This window comes from Podarcis bocagei (assembly GCF_964188305.1).
Source record: "Podarcis bocagei genome assembly, chromosome: 2".
In the NCBI taxonomy this organism is placed as follows: domain Eukaryota; kingdom Metazoa; phylum Chordata; class Lepidosauria; order Squamata; family Lacertidae; genus Podarcis; species Podarcis bocagei.
In genome coordinates, this window is record NC_138126.1 from 70,446,862 (window position 1) to 70,470,503 (window position 23,642).

Below are 23,642 nucleotides of genomic sequence, written 5' to 3' on the forward strand. Positions count from 1 at the left end.
CTTCCCACAGGCACTGAAGCTCACCACTGAGGCATAAATAAAAGCAGCATTGTGGCTTCCAACTGGAGCACAAAGTACAGCCATTTTGCATGGAGGAAGGTCCTGTGATATTGGAGAGTTGCAGCCACACAGAAGACATTACTGAGTTAAATGTATTGTATAAGGCAGCCACATGTAAGCAAAGGTAAAGGTTGATAGAAAACCTTAAAAGGGGGGGGGGAGAGAAAAGCTCCAAAACAAACTGAAATTCAACAACATCCGAAAGACCACAGGTTAGCCCTCACCCTTACCAGAGATAGTAAGTTCTTGCTTCAGACAGGAATTCACTATGAGTTGACAGCTTGGTTATGACAGATACTGTTTAGAAACCATCATGTTGGAGCAGAGTTTCTGAGAAGCAAACTGGGCTGGCCATCTCAGAGCTCATTGATGACTCCCAAAACTTGCTGGCACATACAAATAATTGTTACTCTAAATCTCTTGCTCACTCTCTCCTACCAGTTGAAGTTGACCCAATGTCACTTTTAATGTAAAAGCTGTTGTAACCACAACACAGCTAAGAAAATGTACCATCACAAAATTGCTTTTTTAAAAAAGGAAGAAAGATGTATAATCAATTTAATTTAAAGAAATGAAATGAATGTTGGAAAGTTGAAACCTATGGTGTCATAAGCAGGATAATTTACCAGCAGAAGGGCAGTAGACGCTGACTCAGAAGCTCACTTCGGGAATAGAAAACGTGGGAGTGGCACAAAATAGACAAGGAGCCCTGTCACAGACAAGCCAATAAGAATGCAAAGAACTCCAGCACTGAGGTACAAGGGGGCGAGTCTGTGGGGAGGAACAAGAACACAAGATGCTAGTTACTATTAGGATCGGGTGGTCAGTTGGGACACTTATTAAAAGCTTCTCTTGGGTGATGATTTCCATAGTAATATGATAAATAGACTTTGAGACAACTGCAATTAGTTTGAAAGTATAGAAAAGTTTTAGCTCTCACAACCTCATGTGTACCATTTGTTAAATCTGGTTTTAAATCTTATTCTAATTTTTATTTGGACATTTCTGATGACAACACCAAACAGAATTTCAACAAATAGGAAGTTTTCCATATAACACAGGATCCTGTTGGAACTGGGAACCTGTTGGAACAGGCCCTGTATGGGATGTAACCATACAGTTACTTACAGGACTTATGAAGCTCCTTGTCCAGTGACCCCCATCCTGTTCTCTTTCCTAAGAAAGTCATCAGTCAAGTCCAAGCCCCACCCCTCTATAATGATGCAGGGCAATTATCTCCTGACATGGGGCATCCTTAAGCAGGGCTGCCAGTACTAGGCCACATGCAATGATACACCTGAGGAACAGCAGGATTGTGGGGTTTTCCAAAGAGGTTTTGTAAAAAGGAGATCAAGAATGTGAGCCACCTGTGGTTGCTGGAGCAAGGTATTGCTCTCAGTAAAGTGGTCAGTCTTTGTGGGGTGTATCATTTCAGGCTGCAGTTGGAGCTCACAGGTTTAAATGCACCTCTGCATCAAGAAAATACAACACATGCCTACACATAGAAATCTAGATGCCAGGAAAACAGTAATGCCCCCCGATACTTAGTTTTCTATAAGTAAGGAATGTGTTTGGTATGAAAGAGCCCTCGACTTTGTATGCCCGCCCCCCATCAGTAGCCTGAAGGGATACAAGGTTAGGCTGCCATCAAGACTGCAGATGCCAGCTAATATCCAGAGGCGGCAGACAGGCACTTGCCTATTTGAGAGAGAGAAGCTGACTGGCACACTGAAAAACACAGAGCATTGTGCTTAGAACAACTCACCTTCCTTGAGCACATCGTGCATATCCACTAAAGTACTGGTAGCGAGCAATCAGATAAAGAACCCCACAGCATGCAGCCAAAACTATAGGAGGAGACAATCAAAGTAGTTATTATGGAGAGACTCGGGAAGATTGACCCTATTTTCAAACAAAAAACCCATCAAAAGCTTACACTTACAGTTCCTGCTCTTAAGCACTATGCTACAGCAACTCACAAGATACATCCAAGCACACAAAGTTCTGCAGAAGTCCACATCCATCAGTTATTTGGAGAAGGGAACCAAAGCAAAGCAGGAGGCCTTCAGTCTGAGGTCACAACAGCCCCTGCATTAGCCTTGCCTTAATAGTGAAAACAACTATTTACCACACCATCACTACTTGAAGGCATCCTGTGCTATTGTGCCACATTAAATTTGTCAGTGTTTAAGTTGCCTCAGGATTCTTGTTTTTGCTGTGACTAAAGCATTAAAATAAGCCTTTGAGGTCTTCCAAATCAATCAACACCAACTTGGAAGGTCATAGCACCTCCCAGCTAGAGATCAGAGGAGAAGGATTTTACTTAGCCCTCCCCCTGACAGCAGTGACTTTCCTGGAACTTTAAAGATTTCCCCCCTAGGCTCTGGAATTACCATGCTACCACAACCAAAGGGAATTTGGGGAGTAAAGAACTTGCTATGTGGATTGGGCCATTATGTCACATGCTACACAAAACATTTTCAAGAAGTGGCTCAAATGAGCATTTGTTTTCACCCTTTCACAAACTTGCAAGCAAAACTGAGGGTAAAAACATGTTAGAGTGGCTGCACACATTACATGTGGCAGAAACAACTGCTGTAGGTTCACCACTGCAGCAAGCAAGTCAAGTATAGACAGGATACTGACATCTTAAACCCCCTGTGTGCCTGTATCTCTGATTGGGTCACGACTTACAGGTTATATTAGTCACACTTTGCAGTGAAAGACACTTGCAGCAATCATGTTAACCATGAATGTGTGCAAGCGACAGAGTGTGCATGTGCGAGTGAGTGAGAGAGTGCATGTGTCTGCACATAAGAGACATAAAACATCTATGTGCAGGCAACGGCCAACATCAGCCCAGTGGAATGAGGCCCCTGAGTGGCCACCCATCACATGTGATCTTCAGAAGCAAAATAAGTTGCCCACCTCAAACCTGAAGCATGAAGCTACCTCAATTAAAGAGCAGAAGACTTGAACCCTTTGCTCAAAATATGCAATAATGGTAGCATAGGGTGAAATCCAACAGTTCCAGCAGCACAATGTTTTCTACTTGCCCAGAAAAAGTTCTCCCTCTCTCCTACTCCCACACCAGACAGGGAAGAGGGGTGGGGGGGAAGTCCCATTGCACAAGCAGAACTCTTGCACTGACATGACACGGCAGCCGAGTGCCACCCTTTATGTAGCAACAAACATCATTTTGCAGCTGCGTAAGTAGTGCAGCGGCAGCAGCTTAGCTGACAAAAACGTTTTATGCTTTTCACATTAAGAGTTTTATGAATTAAGGTTTGCTTTTTTACCTTGATGGGAAAAGACTCCAGCCACCCACAAGAGTGAAAGAAATATTGGAAAGTATTCGGTGCAATTTGCTCTAAACAAAACAAAGAAGAAAATTAATTAATCTGTAGTTTGGGGATGAGGAGATGACACACAACAATCACAGAGGCTTACACCCTGGACAATATCCCACCTAAGCAGCTTTTTTAATGACTGGATTTATCATGAAGCACCCCACACTGGGCACACTAACCTTATCTCCACCCACAACACTATGGTCTAGTTCACACTGCAGAGAATGGACCCGTGTCTGGGCTATACCACTTTGAGACATTTTACATGACTGAATGTCCCTGCAAAGAAAACTCTTCCCTGAGATGAGGATGTCAGAGAGAAGGCTGGAATAGAACCTTTCTCCCCTGACCTCTAGCAAGAAGGTGAAAGTTGGTACCAATTCATTTGGAATATCTTAATGCTTCCTTGACATTTCATGAGGCAAATGCAAGGTACTATCTGATTGTGGCCATACTACTCTGGTACTTGGCGGGTGAGGAACGGCAGCAAGGAACTCATGTTGAATGCAGAGAATCTAAAGATTTTCGTTAAAAAGGAACAAAGAAGTTGCTTCTATTGCTGAGAGATACTGAAAATACAGGGAAAATTTTGTGCTATGTAATTCACTATGCTTATATACTGCCATCAATGCACCTTGTGTTACGATTAAGAAAAAAAACATCAGTGGGCTCGCATTCAAAAATTAAACAAACGGGAGACAAGGGAGGAACTGGGTGGGGGTAGCAAAGGAGACAGATAACAAGGGACACATAGGCAACTCTATACAGTGATGCACATACTTAGGCTTAGATGCAGTTTGGTCAAAGGAGGTTCTGCCAAAGCATTCATGGAAAAGGAGAGGTGAAATTTGAAGGAACAGCTGGGACCCTACAAGTGTTCTAAGAGGCAGTTTGAAGCAAGGGGGAAAGGGTAGAGTCATTTGAGACAAGAGCTTCAGAGGTAAGAAGAGTGGAGGTTGTGAACGGAGAACTTCAGAGCAGCCAAGAAAAAGCATAGACCCCAATGCCGGGGGGGGGGCGCTACTTCCTCCATTCCCAGAAGTGTGTACTGATGCATACTCTCTCTGCTCTCTGTTCTGTAACCAGTTACTGATCCAAAAGAGGAACTTACTTATTGTTCTGTGACTGCTAAGCTGAATGGGGGAGTCTTTTTGAAAGTCTTATGTATGCTGTGTTGACTGGATCACTTCTGCCTGTATGCTTGCCACTCTCAAGGAACTCTGAAAGGTTAGCGTGATGGGATGAAAGAAAAGAGGCGGGGTCAAGGACTGCTTGAAGGTTTTCAAGAGAAAGGATGAAGAGGTCACGCTGGATGTAAGAGCAGACAGGAAGCCAAGAGGGAAGAGAGCTAAGCAGTGGTATCACGGAACTGCAGTTTTAACAGAGGTGGACATATTTGCCATTGGAGAGCTGAATAAAGAATAAGGGGACTGAGGTGGGAGAACAACACAAGGTTTATTTAATCGTTTTAAATCTCACACTGTGGCTCAACGGACCCCATGGGACAGGTCACTGCAGAAATATGAGACAGTCCCAACAAAAAATATGTAAAATAGAACATATAATAAAATGAAATAGCTATTAAAATCCATTAGAAACCATTCAAAACAGCAGGACAATAAGACAAAATCTGATTAGCCACCATCTCCAAACAGTGCTCTTAAGGTACATTGCAGAGCAGAAATTTCAGAGTATAGGTGCGACCACTCACAAGGCCCTGCAGGCCCTGCCCCTTATTTCAAGTCAGCCAGATCTTGGATAAGGTTGGCATGTGGGAATGGGCACTTGTTTCCCCAATGTATTCTAGAGTTTAGGTCATTTCAGGTTTGAAATTGCCCAGAAAAAAGATATTGTGCCAATGAACGTATCTTGGCCCAGGTAGTATCTGCTTCCTCTGCACTGTATCCATCAGAGAGACATACTAGCACACTTTGAACTGACTGAAGTTTCAATTCAGTCTTCAGAAAGACAGGCCGATGTAAAGTTATGTTACAGTAGTGCAATCTGGTGATTACCAGTACACACATCAATCATTTAAAGTCTGAATAGGATACAGCTGGACACAGTAGAACCCATTTAATTTTAAATGACACACATGTGTGTCTGTTTATGAACAGATGCGGGTGGACTGATGCTTATTTTTAGAATGGTAAAGTCTGCAGGCGGCTACATTCAGCTGAGAGGCAAATTACATATTATACTGCAGCTGTGTACAATAAAGGCCCATGGTCCTCTTTGCTCTCATAAAACTCCCACTGGAGAGAAAATTTGCATTGGAGAGGTGAAAGCTACTTTGCTTTTCCTCTGAAAATTGCGGGTAGCAGGTTTTGCCCACAACTGTGTTCCAGGTACATGTTTACTTCACGAAAATGGGTCTGGAACCCGGAGGGAGGGTTTGGAGGGAAAGGGAAACAGCCAATAAGGGAAAGGTGAAGCCTTCCATTTCTCCCTGTCCATTGTTCAAAGCAAATTGTTCCCTCCTACCTTGAACTTTGAAGATATGGGGCTGTCAGTGGGAAGTACAGATTGCTCTTAAGCAGTTATAATTTCAGTGTAAAAACAGCATCAGCTTATTTGATAGAACTTACCTGTTTCCCCCCACCCAACATATATTTTGTGACTTCCCATGCGGACACAAGGGTATATGACCATCACTGTTAGTCTATGGCAAGCTTTACTACCTTTAAAATGAATGTGTTAACTGGAACCCACGACAAGGTGTTCACATTTCTGCCGAATTTAAAAGCTCTACTCCTGCAGTTGGAGCATCTCCCAAATAAAAAGCTGTGGGGTGGGAGTGAGGAGAAGAGAGAGAGAAAATGCAAAATAATAATAATCCCTTTCTTCATACATTGAATACAGACTGTCACGATGTCTTTGCGGAATTCTAAAAGCAATTTTTAGCATCTCCTTTGAAAGTGTCAGTTAGAAACCAGAGTAGGTGGTCAAGTGAGCTGTGAAGATGAGTGGGTAGGAATTCTTTGCTAAGCAGTGCCTCCCAGTCACAGCTTGCTCTTCCCTGCCATCAGAATTCAGCTGCATGCTGGCCAAAATGCTACCCAAGGGACAAAATCACAAGGGCCATGAAATCACTTCAATGCCAAACATTCACTGAACTGCCGAAAACTCAAGACTATTTGTTCCACAAATGTTGCAATGTATGGAAGGTTTGGTGTTCAAACTCAGTGATCTTGTAGTCACATCACACAGACATCAAGCCAGTGAGTATAATACACAGTTGTTACACAACTACGGCAAGAAGTAGTATACGAAGAATCTGAAGAGCAAAGTGTATGCGGTTGCACCTCATCTGTGCCAGCAAGCATGTCAGTGTCTCTTAAACTGGTCAAAGGTTTCATCAAAATGTCTTTGCCTGTTCTCACATTGGCCAACCACATGCCTGTGGGAAACCCCCAAACAAGACCACAGCATCTCCTGTTGCTGCAACTCTCTTCTAAGAATTTTTCGAACGCAACGTTTGGAGATGATGCATTGCCAGTCTATGCAGGCCGTTGGAGAGACTGAAATGGGGGCGGAGGAAATATGTGGTTGGTTAACACCCTGATCACATAAAACGTGTACGCAGAATTACAGCTGATGGTGCCAATAGAAGTTGGTTCTAAGTATGGTTTAGGAACTAAGTAGATGACTGTATGGTAACCAATGTCACCACAAGACTGGAAGTATGCCATTGGGAGATATGTCTACTTGGAATAATCTAGATTCACATCTCCAGGGGTGGGAAGCTGAGATAAAATTAAATTATAGAGAGGGATGGCATGGAAGGGAAAGGAAGGGAAAGGAAGGGAAGGAGGAAGCAGGTTAACTTACTGAGCTCTGAAGATCCTTTCGAATTCTGGTGGACCTGAAGTCACAGGAGGAGAGACTTTGCACTTCCGCCGAACGTAGATCACCTGCATGGCAAAATAGGCTGGATGGGAAGTAAAACAAGGAGGAAAGAGAAGCCAGTTATTTCACCCAATGAAGCACAATGGGTTCTCTATTGTTTTTTAAATGATGTTTATTACACTAAATAACAACCAATAGCAGCTAGTTGCACAGTGGATGATGAGTAGTATGCCCATAGTTTGCTTATCTGCACTAGCAAGCACCATTCACGTTTCACTTGCAACAGTAATAAACGCAAGTCTCATTCATTACAGAATCATCCATTTGCAAACTAACCTTTAGTCTCATCATCCTGGTCTTGCCTTCCTCTCAACAGCAATAAAGGTGCCTGAAAAATTCTAAAATTGTGCAGCCAAAAACCCACAATTCTCAGCAAGAGGCTTAAACTGTGCAGTCTGAGCAGATTTATGTTGTTGATTGGTGTGCATACTTCATTTTGGGTTCACAGTTTTGCTTCAGGTTGCTTTGAAACACTTGATATCAAGGGAATAGGTGTAAAGGTCCTAAAACAGAAATGGGTATAGATCCTGCATGAAGACCCATAACTCAGAGGAGGAGCCATTAGAGTCTGTGGCAGCAAACAAACAAGAGGACAGACACCTTGTGGCACCTAAAAAAAGATTCCTTTCTTTGATGTACTTGTATACCACTTTTTATCACAAAGCGGGGTTGCATTAAAAAATAAAGTATAATTATAAGACACAATTAAGATAGCAGTCAACAACCTCATTATCAATAGTAAAACCACAAAATCAGAATTATGAAACAAAAACAGACTCAAGGCTCAAAAACAGGCTAACCAGTGCCACCAAAAACTAGGAAAAGAAACAAGTAAAATTTCCATTGAACAAGGAGGTCCACTTCTTCAGATGCATGCAGTTATAAAAGGGGAAAACAGGTAAAGGTTGGAGTTCAGTGGCAGTGAAATGCAAAAAGATAGCCTGCCAACTGAAGATTATGCTTCATGTACCTGACAAAGTGGATTCTAGGCTAGAAAAGGGTTATCCCAGGGATTGGGAACTTGCGGCCCTCCAGATGTTGCTGAACTACAACTCCCATCATTCCAGACCACTGGCCATGCCAAGTGAAGACGATGGGAGCTGGAGTCCAAGAACATCTTGGGCCACAGCTTCTCCATCCCAAGCTTGTGCCACAATTAATCTGTTAGACTTCAAGGGACCACAAAACTCCATTGTTTTTATCTCTAATACCCAAACCATTTTCACATTTTTAAACATTTAATTGAAACAGCCTGCACATTTTCTTTCCCAGCAGTGAAAGATAGAAAAATGACAATCTTTAAATTAACATTTTGATTCCACTCCTTCTACCCTAATCCAGAGGTGAAAACTTGAGATATAAACTTGATTATTAAGAAAAATGGTTGACTGTATAACATCTCCCTCTCTCTTTTTATCTTCATTAATGGAATTGGCACTGTCATCAGATCAGTTCTTGAATAACAGTCTCTAGCAGGCTTCCTCAACCTCAGCCCTCCAGATGTTTTGAGACTACAATTCCCATCATCCCTGACCACTGGTCTTGCTAGCTAGGGATCATGGGAGTTGTAGGCCAAAAACATCTGGAGGGCCGAGGTCAAGGAAGCCTGGTCTCTTGTAAGAAATGAAATTATAATTCAGCAGCCCCTCAAGACCCCTGAATTAAGCAGAGAATCAAGCCAATGAAGTCATTGCTTCTTAGAAACACAACTGCACAGATTTGCTCCCAGCTGCCCGTAGCCTAGCATTGTGGCTTATCTTAACACGAGAAGGCCAATAAAATCAAGACCTGAGTCCTGCACTGTGAAGAGACAGCCAGCCATGCTCTCCCAAGATACCCATTCCATCTCCTGCCCCCCGCTCCACGCATTTTCCATTTCTCTACCAGCATAGACACAGAATTGTATGGTCTTTGGGATTGCTCAGTCCACATTGCACTGTCAAGTGACAAACATAGAGGGCAGTCAAGACATAATGACTGGAGAGTAAAGGTAAAGGGACCCTTGAACATTAGGTCCAGTCGTGAACGACTCTGGGGTTACAGTGCTCATCTCGCTTTATTGGCCGAGGGAGCCGGCGTACAGCTTCCGGGTCATGTGGCTAGCATGACTAAGCCACTTCTGGTGAATGAGAGCAGTGCACGGAAACGCTGTTTACCTTCCCGCCACAGCAGTACCTATTTATCTACTTGCACTTGGACGTGCTTTCGAACTGCTAGGTTGGCAGGAGCAGGGACCAAGCAATGGGACCTCACCCCATCGCAGGGATTCAAACCGCCAACCTTCTGATCGGCAAGTCCTAGGCTCAGTGGTTTAACCCACAGCGCCACCCACGTCCCAATGACTGGAGAGCTAGATGGCTAAAGGGCTGAATGTATCTAATAGTGAAAACTTTTAACAGCAATTGCTATACACCCTGGTACTTCACCTTTGGAAAAAGAGATACGAGAGCTCAACCCTGGCCAGGGAAAGGGGACACGGATGGACGGACGTGCACACACACCACTCTGAATTGGAAGGTCTTCTTTTTTTATTTGTATATTTAATTGGGTATGCGTATGGCCTGCACCAGAACCTCTAAGCAACTTACGAAAACACAAAGAATCACAAAGACAAAAGTTAATACACATGAGTATATCTCAAAAACAACCACCAAGCCGCTCTGTTAAACAAAACTATTCATAAAAGAAAATTCCTCATACCAAATGAAAAAGTAGTGACCCCAGCAAACAAAAACAATCAGTTAAAATATGTTGACTCTAAAACCTTACAAACTTGTGCTACTTTTAAGACAAAACACTTCCCAAAATTACTGAAATATTTGGAGAGGGGCGGAAAATGTATTTCCCTGCTCTCAAAAAGACTTCATAAAAAGGGCAGACAGTCAAGTCTCCCAGGAGGAAGCATTTCATAGATATGGGAAGAGAAAGCCTTCATCCCTAACACATGAAGACCATGAAGGATTTTCACTCTGCACCTGATCAAAGGTGAAGCCCAGGCACTACAAACAGATAACACTCTGTGTATCAATCTAAGGGTTCATAATATATGAAATTTAGCTCTCTAAATTAAAGATGCCAACATCAAGGTGACAAGGAGAAAGCAATAAAGAATTCAGCCCAGGTAGCAATGGTGGTCTGAAGAGCCTGGCAGAGGTTGCAGACCCCCAGGGAAAACTAACTTCTGCCCTTGTTATGATTCTGCTCCATCTAATCACAGAATCATGCGCTGCATGAAGTAAAATATTAAAGGTTTGCTCACTTATTAAAAACATGTTGTGGGAGATCTGAGTGAAAACTTGGTTTGTTTCTTAGCCAGTTGCTTCCTGTTGCACCCTGCTTTACTTTCTGAGAGGCATTTCTCGACATCACAACTGCCTCTTATCCCCCAATGATTTTGCTCCCTTCTCCATGACCTCCATCTCAGTGCTGTCTGCTTTCTTTTAAGTGCTTAGGAACTGTGTCCTTGCAGCACAACATCTTGACAGCGGGGCGGGCACTGAATCCATTTCTCCTAGATTATATTAATTTTATGTCCTTTTTTTCCTCCAGTACTCTGCCTCTCTTATATTCAGATTCAGTCTTCCTCTCCAAAACATCTCTTGGTAATGCTTAGCTCCACTTTCATCTCTTCCATCATCATCTCCTCAGGCTTTTAGTGTGACTTTTATTCATGCGCCTGCTCCAGCCTTTTTATCTTACTGCATGCTCTAGACATTCTTTACAAATGGCTTCTTCACTTTGTGCCTACTCTCGCTCCTTTTTCTCCACTGTGTCTTTCAGCTCCCCTTTCCTAATTTGACTCCTCAATCTCTCAGCTCTCTTATTTTTCCACATACCTTGCATGTCTCATTCATATCGCTGCATGCCACCCTAATCTCGAAGCGGTGTGAAATTCTAGGGGTTAAAGGTGCTTACCTTTGTGTTTCCTTTGAAATGAGGGACTCTGGAGACTGTGGTGTCTTTATGATAGAAGGCTTATTTACACATATATACAACCTGAGCCTACGATGGAGGGGTTCACAACATTATCACCCCTAGAGGATCTTGCCTCCCTCAAAGCCACAGCCTTGGATTCCAAAAGAAATCAGGCATGGCTATGTCTCCCAGATGCGCAACCTGCCACCTGCCAGCATCTAGCTTCTAGCTCACATAATTCAACTCTCAGCTCTGGCCTTTGTCTTTCTAATTCTGACTTCCTTTGTCACCTTAATGGCCCATTACCTTACCAGGAAACTAGCCTGACAGTTTCAGGAATTGAATAAACCAATATTTATTAATTGTGAGCGCCTTTAAGGAATACTTTAGTTGCTGCAGAAAGCACTCTATAAGACCTGCATTCCTCAGCTGACTTTCATGTTTCTCTGCCTCCACCCCCACTGACTTATTCCAGAAAAGAAAGGGAGAGATTTATTAATTGACTAAGGATGTCAGGCTTTAACGGGAAAGCCAAAAGATAGAAAATATGACTCATATTAGCCTGGGTACTGCCTTTCCAAGGTAAAGATAAGATCGCTCTGGCTTCCTGCACAAGCACTTAACTATTTTTGTTTTTGTGGAGAGGGAGCGCTGTGGTCTAAACCACAGAGCCTAGGGCATGCCAATCAGAAGGTCGGTGGTTCAAATCCCTGCAACGGGGTGAGTTCCTGTTGCTCGGCCCCAGCTCCTGCCCACCTAGCAGTTCAAAAGCACGTCAAAGTGCAAGTAGATAAGTAGGTACCGCTCTGATGGGAAGGTAAACAGCGTTTCCGTGAGCTGCTCTGGTTTGCCAGAAGCGGCTTAGTCAAGCTGGCCACATGACCCGGAAGTTGTACACGGGCTTCCTCGGCCAAAAAAGGGAGATGAGCACCGCAACCCCAGAGTCGTTCGTGACTGGACCTAACAGTCAGGGGTCCCTTTAACTTTTAGGCATGTGTACAGTTCCTTAAGATGCCAAAGCAGTCATAGCCATGCATAAATTGGAGGTATCAGCAAATGCAGAGGAACCCCAAAGTTTGTAGAAGTACCACAAAAGGAAAAAAAATCTTGAGGGAAGAAACCCAGGAGCAGCCCAGGTACTGACTCGACTGTTGGGGGGGGGGGAGATGGAAAACCAGAGTAGCACAGGGGAGACATGCCTGATGGACTGGAACAAGGAATGGCAGGGCTTCCACAAATTCTGTTAGTTGGGGCTGGCCCACCCCTGAGGCAAGGTGAGGCAACCACCTCAAGTGGCAGGATCCACAGGGGCAGCTGATCCCTATGTTGCTTCTTGCTGATGTACACACTCAGTCACCCCTTCTTTCCTAGCTGGGAGGTGGGGCAACACTTTGTGGTTTGCCTGAGGTGCCAAAATATCTTACTTACTACAATTAGGATCAGTCTTAAATGACACACACTGTTGATTTGCCATCAGGTTTCCATCAAGTCGATTATTTTCTACAATTCTATTTTTAATACTCAAACCTGGTTCCTAAAAATATGCTAGGACAACTGAAATAAAAAAATAACAAAAAACAGGCAGTTTACTCACATGAACTGCGTGATGTGGGGGTCATCAGCTCCTGTGAGATTACAGCCTCCTCTTTCGGGGGGGGGGGACACCCTACAACCTACAGTTTTACTTTTGTTGTAAGGGGAATCATAAACTCATGAAAGTTTGCTCTGTATGTTATCCCCTCATATGAAAACCCCACTTGTATGAACAGGTTTTTTTAAAAAAAGGGTAAGACAGTTCCCAGCATATCACCAGAACAGACTTTCAGATATTATACATCAGCACACAATAAACACACCACTCTAGCTGACATATTTAATTAGCCAAGCTGTCAATTTAGGAATTAAAAACAAATCTCACTGTCAGTTTATACCACAACTAAAGGGCTGGATTTTTTGTTTTTTTGGGAATAGGCTGCTATCTATCAAGTCCACATTAAAGTCTCTTTATATTGTTGCCAGATTTGAATGGTCTTGATCATTATTCTTTCCTCTGCTCGTTATGCAAAAAGAATAAAGTTGATTTGAGTGCCTTTTTATGTATTAATCTGCCGTTGCATATGAAATTGCTAGGATGCAATAGGGACACTTTACATTCCATGTACCTCACTTTATGCAGTATTTTGCTCTAACTCCTGGAGACAGAGATTTAAATCATCTTGTTACTACTCAAGGTTTCCCATGAGAGAAGCCTAAATTCCCTAGCAAATTATCCCTTTGATTTAGTTCAGTTAATCTTGACCCTTCTTACCATTTTGTTTCTTCAGGCAATTGTTGGCATTCTAATGAACAAATGTTTTAAAAAGTTGTTTACACCATTATCAACATTGTAAGTATGGCTTTACAATCCAGTTTCCATTCCCTGCTGCTCTAAAATATAAGGCAAGAGTTGCAAGTCAATTATCTTTTTAGACTTTAAAGTTCATCTTTTTCTCCCAACAGCTACATCAGTGGTACATATTTCCTATTTAACTTGAGAGATCTTATTTGGCTTATATTGCCTAAAAAGAGATATTAAACTTGTCTCTAATAGTAGTGGCATGTTCCTTACCTTGTTCCAAGACTCCCAGGACAGTAACAGTGGCCAGCAAGGCTATCTGAGGCAGCATGCTGGATCTTGAAACTGTGAGACAAAAGTGAGACAGCTACAGAGCTACACAGACTTTGAAGCTATGACTTTTCTGCTCCTTAATATATGCCCACAGTGGCTGTCAATATAATCAGACAGCACAACCCTCCATTTCCTCTTCCAAAGGGCTGGTTAGTTAACTCACTGCTTGCTGGATGGTTTTGACTGGATCCCGTCAACAGTGGTACTATTGAAACAGTCTGAGCTTCATTTACCTTTTCAATAGTCTATTGTTAAGATGTGGGCACTTCACAATGGCTGAATACCTAGCCTTTTACAATAAGCACTATATGCACCACTTCAGCCATGGTATGATAGGAATTACTGATTTTTTCTTTTTTTTTCCTTTTAAATGTCATTCAGTTTTGAGGCCAAAGATTTCTTTTTGGACATTTACTTGCTCACTAGTGAAATACTGAACCAATGTGACAGCAGATGACCACTTCAATGACCAACCTTTGTTTTCTTGCTAGCTAAAGCAATGAAAATTAGAAACCGTGTGCTTTCGGAGTAAAGCAAAAACACAGCATATACACATTTGATTAAGCAGATATAGTCACACTGCTTCCTTCCTATGAGTGACTTGCGAACAGATGAGAATGAGTGACATCTTGTGAGCACAGGTGCATTTACACAGTTTAATCCAATTTGCCCTCTGGACAGTCATCTCGGATTGACTCACACCCCAAAGTTGGTTAGGTCTTCCTTTTCCAATTACACTGGCTGTGCCTGTATATCCAAGGTTTTTAGGTACGCAAAGTTTTTCTTAAAAAGTCAAGAAAACTTATTTCCTGGTCCAGGCCATAATGGGCCTGTTTCTTTTCCCTTCCTGATCACTTTGTCTGAAAGGCAGCATTGGCTGCTGGGCCCATTTCATGTCTTATGGGGCCTTGGGCAGGACCTTCTGGTGGCAATGACAGGCAGAAGCAACAGTGCCCCAACTACTGCTCTGAGCAGTATTAGGCAGTCACCACCATAAATGCCCCACAACTGAGAATCCTGTGGCCCTCCAAATGTTCTTGGACTCCAACTCCTATTTGCCCTAGCCAGCATGCCTGCTCTGCCCACCAGTGAACTACTGGGTTCCCTTCAAGGTGTTAGCATCAGTGTATCAAGTCCTAATTGGCTTGGAACCAGAGTGCTTAAAAAAGCCCCTCCATCAATATCAACAATCTTGGGACCTACAATCAACAGGAGAAGCCCTGTTGGTGCTGCCTGCTTTGTGGAGGAAACAGTGGATCAGCAGGTTTGCTCATTGCCACTTTGGGCCATCTTCCTTATCATTGCTCTGCTCCTCCTGCATCCTAATTTGGGTGGTGGCAGAAGCAGCAGGAGTGGATTTCCAGGCTAGAAAGGAGGAGGAAGGTGGTGAGCAGTGGTCCCAACCAGCCAGATTGGGGATATGGCCTTCTACTGCACATGGGATACTTCAATCAGCGCTTCATTGGCTAGAGCCTCAATGCACTTATTCAACTTGATGTTGACAGTTTCACCAAAAAGGTGCTTGTGCTCCTTTGAACTTTGCTGTCCTGGACGGCTTACATGGATCTTGTTTTATGAGTTGTTGTGAATTATCCAGAAACGGGCATCTTTCCTGTCTGTTCATTTGAGGATAGGGTTAACTTGTGAAGGCTGATCTGCCCTGAGGCTCAAATGTAAAGGCAGTAGAATTGCATTGGATGTGAAATGTGGCACATCTCTTTGCTTGAGGGAGGAAAAATCTGAAAGCTGTAAGCTTCCTGGAACCTATAGCCCAAGATCAGTATGATAAGAAACAGCTTTGTACGCCTGGGAGAAAGGCAAGCAAAGTGCTGCTACTCAAGAGGAAGCTTCTTCTTACCCTTTTTCTTGCAGAACAGGTGGCCGTCACATGCTCTCTCGATTTTATTTCCAGAGGACCATCTCTCCACACCTAGTTGCCAGAGGTGTCGTGGAAATGTGGGTCCAGGTGATCAGAAATCAATACCTTCCACAGCCTTGATATGTCTGTTTTGTAGTTGCACAAGCAGGTACCCATTCTCCTGTATGGCCTTCCTCAACTACTCCTCAAACGTCACCCAGGACTGTACCTTGTGAAGCATGTGGGGTGATTGGGTTGTCAGGTTTGCTTCCTAGCGGTTCTTCTGTTTATTTAAAGTATTTATAAACCATCCTTCCTCCAAAGGAATTCAGGGCAATGTACATCAAACAAAAAATTGTAATACTAAAAAGAAATAGCAGCAACTCATTAAAACACCAATTCAAATATTCTTGCTGAGGATTAAATGTCCCACCGTCAATCTACAAAACTATGGAAAAATAGAAATGTATTCAGTTGACATCTTTAGGTCAATAATAATGGCATACATTTGTAGGAGGATCGTTCCAAAGTTTGAGTCCTACCAAGGAGGCCTTTCTATATACAACCACCCTCCCCAAAATCCAAGTGGGGACTACAAGAAGAATTGCTGCCACCTGATTTTAAGGAGCAAGTTAGCTGGTAATGGAAGAGGCACTCCTGCAGGTATTTGGGTCCCAAGCTATTTAGGGCTTTGTAAGCCATTGTTAATACCTTGATGCAAACTCAACTGCACATCTCCTACCTGCTCAATGGACATGGAGATTGCCCTGGGGAGGGGAACCTGGAAGAATGTGTAGATGCTGTTGATATGTTCTGCTTCTCTTATTTTGCAGCAGTCCCCTGTAGTGCAGACAGATGATACTGCATGGAATGTAGTAACAACCTTCGAACAACCTCCATCTCTCCCCAACCACACAATCACTTTGCAGTACTTGCTGTTGATAAGGTATTTGCCATTGTCATTTAAGTTAGGCTCTCATACAAAGGAGGACACTTGCCAGCCATGCTTGCTGTGCTCCCTAATTTGTCAGCATCTAGCGTGGCCGCAGCTGTAGGTGCCACCTTGATGTGAAGAAGTGGTGTGACATTACTTTATTATCGCCAGAAGAAAAGGAAGTGGCCTTCATAGTTGTGGCAGTGGTGGTTTGCGGCTGCTTCAGAAGGAAATTGTTTTCCAGAACAAGGTGCTGGAGCCAGTGTGGTGTAGTGGTTAAGAGCCGTAGACTCGTATTCTGGGGAACCGGGTTCGTGTCCCTGCTCTTCCACATGCAGCTGCTGGGTGACCTTGGACTAGTCACACTTCTCTGAAGTCTCTCAGCCCCACTCACCTCACAGAGTGTTGTGGGGGAGGAAGGGAAAGGAGATTGTTAGCCGCTTTGAGACTCCTTCAGGTAGTGATAAAGTGGGATATCAAGTCCAAACTCTTCTGCTGTAGAAGATACTGTTCTGTTGTTTTCTGAGTTTTAGATACAACTGGATGTAGAATAGCAGCAGACATTATCTCAATCAGGGACACTTCAACCATGGCTAATGCCACATCCACACCAAGTGGCTCTTCTAGATCCTCACCTCAAATTTAGTGGAGACTGATTAGAATGCTTCAACTATTCATCTACTGCCCTTACAGCCCTCCTTTTATTGCAGAACACTGCACAGCTTCAGATGCTGTGCTTGATGCCAGTGGAGTATGGCTGCTGTGGTCTTCTTATTCAGGAGGACACCACTAGTGTAGAAGGGGAGGAGACTCTTAATGCACCTGCACTTCTCCAATGATGCCCTTATATGCTTCATTAAGATTTTCACTGCGTCAGCAAAAAAGGACAATGAATGATCCAAAGGTTTAACGGATATATTTTCAGTATAAACACACTTCTGTTGTGATTCCTGCAGTGCTGGGCTTGACCATGTCATCTTGGTGGCTGAGTCATAGTGCAAATGTCACCATCCATGACTTCAAAAAGGACTGGATGCAATTACCTGGGAAATAATGTGTGGTTCTTTTTGAAAATTTGGGATAACTCCCATTGAACATGCTGGAACTTAATGGTGTGATTGAGTTGGCCAGGGATAGAGGGCATCACTACTGTTGATCCCTGAAGATAAAGGACTGTTCGTACATCTCCATTTCTCTGCCATCTATAACTTACTTTTTCATATGTCCAAGCAGCCAGCAAGGTCTCTACCCTTTTCCTGCCATCCCAGGCTGTGCCCTCCTGCTGTTCCTCCCTGCCTCCTATCACACTGTGTGGGGGGGAATAATTTCCTTTCTATCTCACTCTCCCATTCTGTGTCTTACACACACAGACTCCACTGTCCAATGCATAAACATTCTGGATAGTTAAAGACATTGACCTATCAGTACAGCAGCATACATGGTTAAATGAGTCCACCTTGCTGCTGCTCCCCCAAAATAAACATTCCTATCTGGATTCTGGGCTCCAAGAGCTGCACATTGGCATAAATGCCTTGACCTCCAAAATAAAACTTGTGCAACTCTTGCTATTCTCTGCACTACCCCAAACCAGCCTCAGTCCTTCCAAGTAACTCATTTTCTATATCTGCTCCAGCAGCCAAGATTTTCCCCTCACTTCTACCAGCTGTCCCGGGCCACACATCAATAGTCATAAGCAAGCTGTTCACAATGCATTTTTCAGGTATTATGAATGCCTTGATAGATTATCACAGTAAGAAAATACTGCACACAGATTGGCAAAATGAGTGCCAAGCACAAGTCAAGCGTTAAAACAAAATCCAGGGAATGCAAATCGCAATTCTTATTTGAAAAGGCTTTTTCAAGAGTGGTCTTTGTTTGTGTGCTCTCATGCATGTGCGGAGGAAGGAAATATAAAAACAAATCATCAGATGGTATTGATGATGCAGAGATAGATTTTCAAATAGCAAATCTGCAACAGTAAAAAAAACCTGTATTGAAGATTATACTTGAATACAAATCTTCCTTTTTTGAAATGTCTAATGTACTTTCTTAAAGCACTTATTGAAGCTTATAGCAATGTGAAAACTTTAGATATCTCATAGAAATAGGAGGCAATATCAAAATCAGAGTAAACCTATTGATTTAAGTAAGTCTGCTCTAAGTATGACTAATACCGGATGTCACCCACTGTGTAGTTTACTGGAGGCAAGTGAAGAACACAAGACTTATTTGAAATATATTTTCATATTAAAATCCTCCTGTTCAGTTTCATTTTTCCCCACTAAAAGAGCTGATAAAAAATGGAATTTGCAGATGTATTCAAATTACATTTGCTTAGAAATCCCACAGGATTCAATAATGCAGCTCAGCAAGGTGCGCAGGTGACCACAGTATTTTTCTGCAAGCCCTATGCACTGAGGGATGGAAGTGAAACAAGAACTTATGTCTTCCTTGCTCATCCCTGAACCATCTAGGCCATCTAGGGTGAAGGTCTGATATCAGAATACTATCAAAAATCTGTGGCAACTAATGTAAGATTTTCCAAGGCATTTATAATGCTTTCTCCCTAGGAAATACAAAAGGAATTCAAAAATGTGTGTGTGAAAAACTGACCCAGTATCCTCCTGAGTTTTAAATCTACTTTAGATTTTTTTTTAACCTCTATTGAAACACATTCCAAAATAATTCTAAAAGTCATGACACCTATGAGGATTATTCCATTTTTCATAGATCAATAATTTAAGATGGCAGAACAGACTAGAGTCAAGCTCTCTGTACAACAGCCTGCAGCCAACCCTACAGCCATGAACTCTAGAGAAACCTGCACATGTGCTTTTTAGCAAGTGGATCAATGGCAAATGGGGCTATAAAGTCTCTTCTGAATGCCAAAGGACAAGTTGCTAATCCACAACTTCATAGTGCGATGACGGTCCTTAAGGCAGTGTTTCCCAAACGTTTTTGGGCAACGGCACACCTGTTTACCGGAAAAAAATCTCGCGGCACACCACCATTAAAGCCCCGCCCCGTGACGTCAGCGCGCAGCGTCACGCCGGGAGGGAGGCACAAAAGTGAAAGTTTTTTCCCTCCCCCTTGCCGGGGTGGGAGGAGGCAGCAGAGCGAGGGACTGAGGGACGGCGGCAGCTGAGGCGGCCACCCCTCGACGCCGTCCCAAAAGCCGCCAAAAAGCCCTAAAAAAAGAGGAGCAGCACAAAAAACACACCACACACGGGGGGCGTGTTCTAATTCGCTTCTAACTCCGGGTTAGAGCGCAGCACGTGGAGGATGGGTGGGGAAAGAGAGAGGAGGCGCACTGATAGAACGCCAGGCACGGGGGCCGCCAGGGAGAGCCAGCGCGCGCCCCACCCCGGACGCTCGCGGCCACCGCCATCCCTCCCTCCCAGGGAAGGTGGGATTAGAGCAAGCGCCCGGGCAGCAAGAAGCGCGCGCGCGCCGGCCCTGCCCTGGATCCCTCAGAACCGCCAGTCTCTGGGAAAGTGGGCGTGGCTTCAGAACTCTCAGGCAGCAGCACCCGCCGCCCGGCAAGGCTTCCCATTGGGAGGCGCGAATGCTTTAGTGGGCGGGGATTGGTGCAAATATAGGCAGGGCGGGCTGAGAGGAGGAGCCGCCGCCGAGGAGCTGCGACACCAGCAGCGTTTCCTCTCCCCCCTCCCCTCCCGTGTCAACAAGCGGGGCGCCTGCGCCGGGGGTTTGCGCGTCAGGCAGGCAGCCAGCGAGAGCCCCGCGCTGGGCGGCCGCTGCTCGCCGCTGCCGCCCCACGTCTCGCCGCCCGACTCGCCCGCCTCCCTCCCACGGCACACTAGGCAACGTCTGGCGGCACACTAGTGTGCCGCGGAACACCAGTTGGGAAACACTGCCTTAAGGCATCGCAGCCCAACCTTTCTTAAAATTCTTGCCAGCTCTGTCAGTTTGTGGCCACTATGTTGCACCGCTCTTCCACCACCAGAAAAAGCAGCTCTTTTTAGCATCTTGTACTGCAGTGTTTAAAACCATAAGAGAAACCACACAGCTAAAAGTTGCATCTCTACTGTCCTCCTAATTTAATATATAACTGATGGCTGAACAAAGTTTGGCAAATCATGTAGCAAGACCCTAAGTTGTTGATAGAGTAGAGCAGCGATGGGAAACCTCATGCCTCTGGGTCAAAATCCAGGCTCCCTATATGATCCTTAAAGACTCTCTGCTCAGACCATGCTCTTTGCCAGCCCTATTCCACCCCACCCCAAAGTGGCTTTGCCTCTTCGGAATGTATCCGTCTCTTGGTTGGCTAGATGGAGAGATGGATGTGCAGATGTAGAGAAACACCTGACTTCTGAACGGCAGGGATACAGCTTAGAGCAGTGTTTCCCAACCACTGTTCCGCGGCACACTAGTGTGCCGCGAGATGTTGCCTGGTGTGCCGCGAGATGTTGCCTGGAGGGAGGCGGGCGAGTCGGGCGGCGAGAGGCGGGGCGGCGGCGGCGAGGAGAGGCCGCCCAGCGCGGGGCTCTCGCCGTCTGCCTGCCTGGCTGCCTGCGAGCTCGGCGGGCAGCGCCTCCGCCCGCAGCGCCCGCCTCGCGGCTCTCATTCCCTGCCCCTGCCAAAGCTCACCCAGCCAAGCCGCGCTCTCCTTCCTGCCTCGCTTTGCTGCCTCCTCCCCCCCCACCCCCAAAGCTTGGAGGTTCCCCGGCAAGGGGGAGGGAAAAAATTTGAAACTTACACTTTCGTGCGTCCCTCCCGGCGTGACGCTGCGCGCTGACGTCACGGGGCTGTAATGGTGGTGTGCCTCGAGATTTTTTTCATCAAACAAGTGTGCCTTTGCCCAAAAAAGGTTGGGAAACACTGGCTTAGAGGTACATCTGTTGCTCCGCTCACTTTGGTCTCTGGCCCTACCCACCAGTTGCATACAGCCCCTGGTTGCCCAGGAAGGAAGGGGAAATGCCCTACGAACGAAAAAGATTCCTCCGTCCTGTGCTGGAGCAGTGGCGTAGCGTGGGGGGTGCAGGGGGGGCTGGCCGCACCGGGCGCAACATCTGGGGGTTAGGGTTAGGGGGCGCAAATCCACGGGTTAGGGGGTGCAAATTACTTGCCTTGCCCCGGGTGCTGACAACCCACGCTACACCACTGTGCTGGAGTATCCATGTACAAAGTATCTCAAAACAAGGAAGTGTAACCCCAATCCCAAGACCCTGACACAACCCCAAGATCCCTCTGATTTAGCAGCAGCAAAAAGTGGGGGGATGTAGACCCTGTTTAAACTTCTCCATCCAGCCCAGCACCCTGATGGGAATGGGAATTGTCGCTTCCCCAGTCAGTCAGATCAATCATTTGATGAGCATGGAGGGGCGGAATAACCATGCCTCCTCTGCTGGTCTGCACAGATCAGCTGAGGAGTGGGAGTTGTGTGTGGCTGGGTCCATTCTGTGTGTGTACATGCAGGTGATGGCATCCATCACTGGCATACAGACCCAGGCGAGTTAACCAAGGGTGAAAGTGGTCCTCAAGCCAAAGGAGGTTAGCAACCCCTTATCTAATAATTGCACATGTCTTTGTAGAGTGACTACAAAGCACACAAGTAAGTATCTTAAACGGAACAGTCTATTCCCGCCCCCCCTGAATGATACTGCATCAATTAAGGGTTCAGACTAGAATATGAATATTCTGTAACCACAAAAAAAGATTAAAATAGACTCTCAAGCTAAAGGCACAATTGATTTCTGCAAAAGATCTGCACTAGAACTGTGAAAACCGCTGATTCAGCTTGGATGGACTGACAGAAGTCAGAAATACTTTATTTTTGTTCTGATGCAAAACATGATTCTTCAGTTTGAAAGGGGAAACAGATAAAAAGTTACTTACCATGCACAGCGCTGGCTGCTATCATTCTGTGGTCTGCATTTGTCATGCAAACCAGTATGGACCTGCAAAGTTAAGTTTTCTTGGAAAGGAGCAGAAGAACATTTTATGCAAAAGAACAACACACAATTGTACATGGGATTTTACTCTAACCTATACACAAGAGCAACAGCATAGTTAGGACCTCCTCACACATTAACATTTTAGGTGTATAGTAATTCCTCGTTTTACAGTGGTGCCTCGCAAGACGAAATTAATTCGTTCCGCAAGTTCTTTCTTCTTGCGAGTTTTTCGTCTTGCGAAGCACGGTTTCCCATAGGAATGCATTGAAAATCAATTAATGCGTTCCTAGGGAAACCGCTTGCCAGGCTGGCAGTGCGGAGAAGGGCTTTTCTCCGCACCGCAAGCCTTCAGGACAGGTACGGGAACAGAGGGGAAGGCGCGCAGCGCTTTCCCTCTGTTCCCGGGGCTTGCGTGGGAGGAGGGTTTTTCCTCCCCACCGCCAACATTCAGAACAGCATTCTGAATGTTGGCGGTGGGAAGGAAAACCCTCCTCCCACCCCAAGTCTTCAGGACAGCCATCCGATGCCGGGCTGCGGGAGGAGGCGTTCCCCCCCCCCGCCCGGCATCGGAGCTTCGTTCCGATGTCCGTTGGAGGGAGGAGACGTTCCCCCCCCCCGCCGGACATCGGAGCTTCGTTCCGATGTCCGTTGGAGGGAGGAGACGTTCCCCCCCCCGCCGGACATCGGAGCTTCGTTCCGATGTCCGTTGGAGGGAGGAGACGTTCCCCCCCCCGCCGGACATCGGAGCTTCGTTCCGATGTCCGGCGGCGGGAGGAGGTCCGAGGACAGTGGGGAAGACGCGCTGCGCTTCCCCGCTGTCCCGGAGATTTCCCTATGGGCTGTCGTCTTGCGAAGCAAGCCCATAGGGAAATTCGTTTTGCGAAGCGCCTCCAAAACGGAAAACCCTTTCGTCTAGCGGGTTTTCCGTCTTGCGAGGCGTTCGTCTTGCGGGGTACCACTGTATGTGCATTTGAATTATGCAATTTTAACAATATGCAGTTGAAGGTGGCCTGGTTGAAATTGCACAAGTCAA

The 23,642-nt window shown here is 45.1% G+C and overlaps 1 protein-coding gene across 2 annotated transcripts; it reads right to left on the reverse strand.

Annotated features, from left to right (window-relative positions):
* Window positions 1–601: 601 nt before the first annotated feature.
* On the reverse strand, window positions 602–22,691 carry LTC4S (leukotriene C4 synthase). Of its 2 annotated transcripts, none has more exons than XM_081180788.1 (6): window positions 22,551–22,691; window positions 13,843–13,914; window positions 7,242–7,341; window positions 3,360–3,430; window positions 1,826–1,907; window positions 602–831 (listed from the first exon to the last, which is right to left on the reverse strand). In XM_081180788.1, the coding sequence occupies exons 1-6, from the start codon at window positions 22,594–22,596 to the stop codon at window positions 720–722; spliced, it is 483 nt and encodes a 160-aa protein (XP_081036914.1). In that variant the 5' UTR covers window positions 22,597–22,691; the 3' UTR covers window positions 602–719. The 2 variants fall into 2 exon arrangements, with proteins under 2 accessions (XP_081036914.1, XP_081036915.1); XM_081180789.1 differs by lacking the exon at window positions 22,551–22,691 and adding an exon at window positions 16,503–19,613.
* Between the last annotated feature and the right edge of the window lie 951 nt (window positions 22,692–23,642).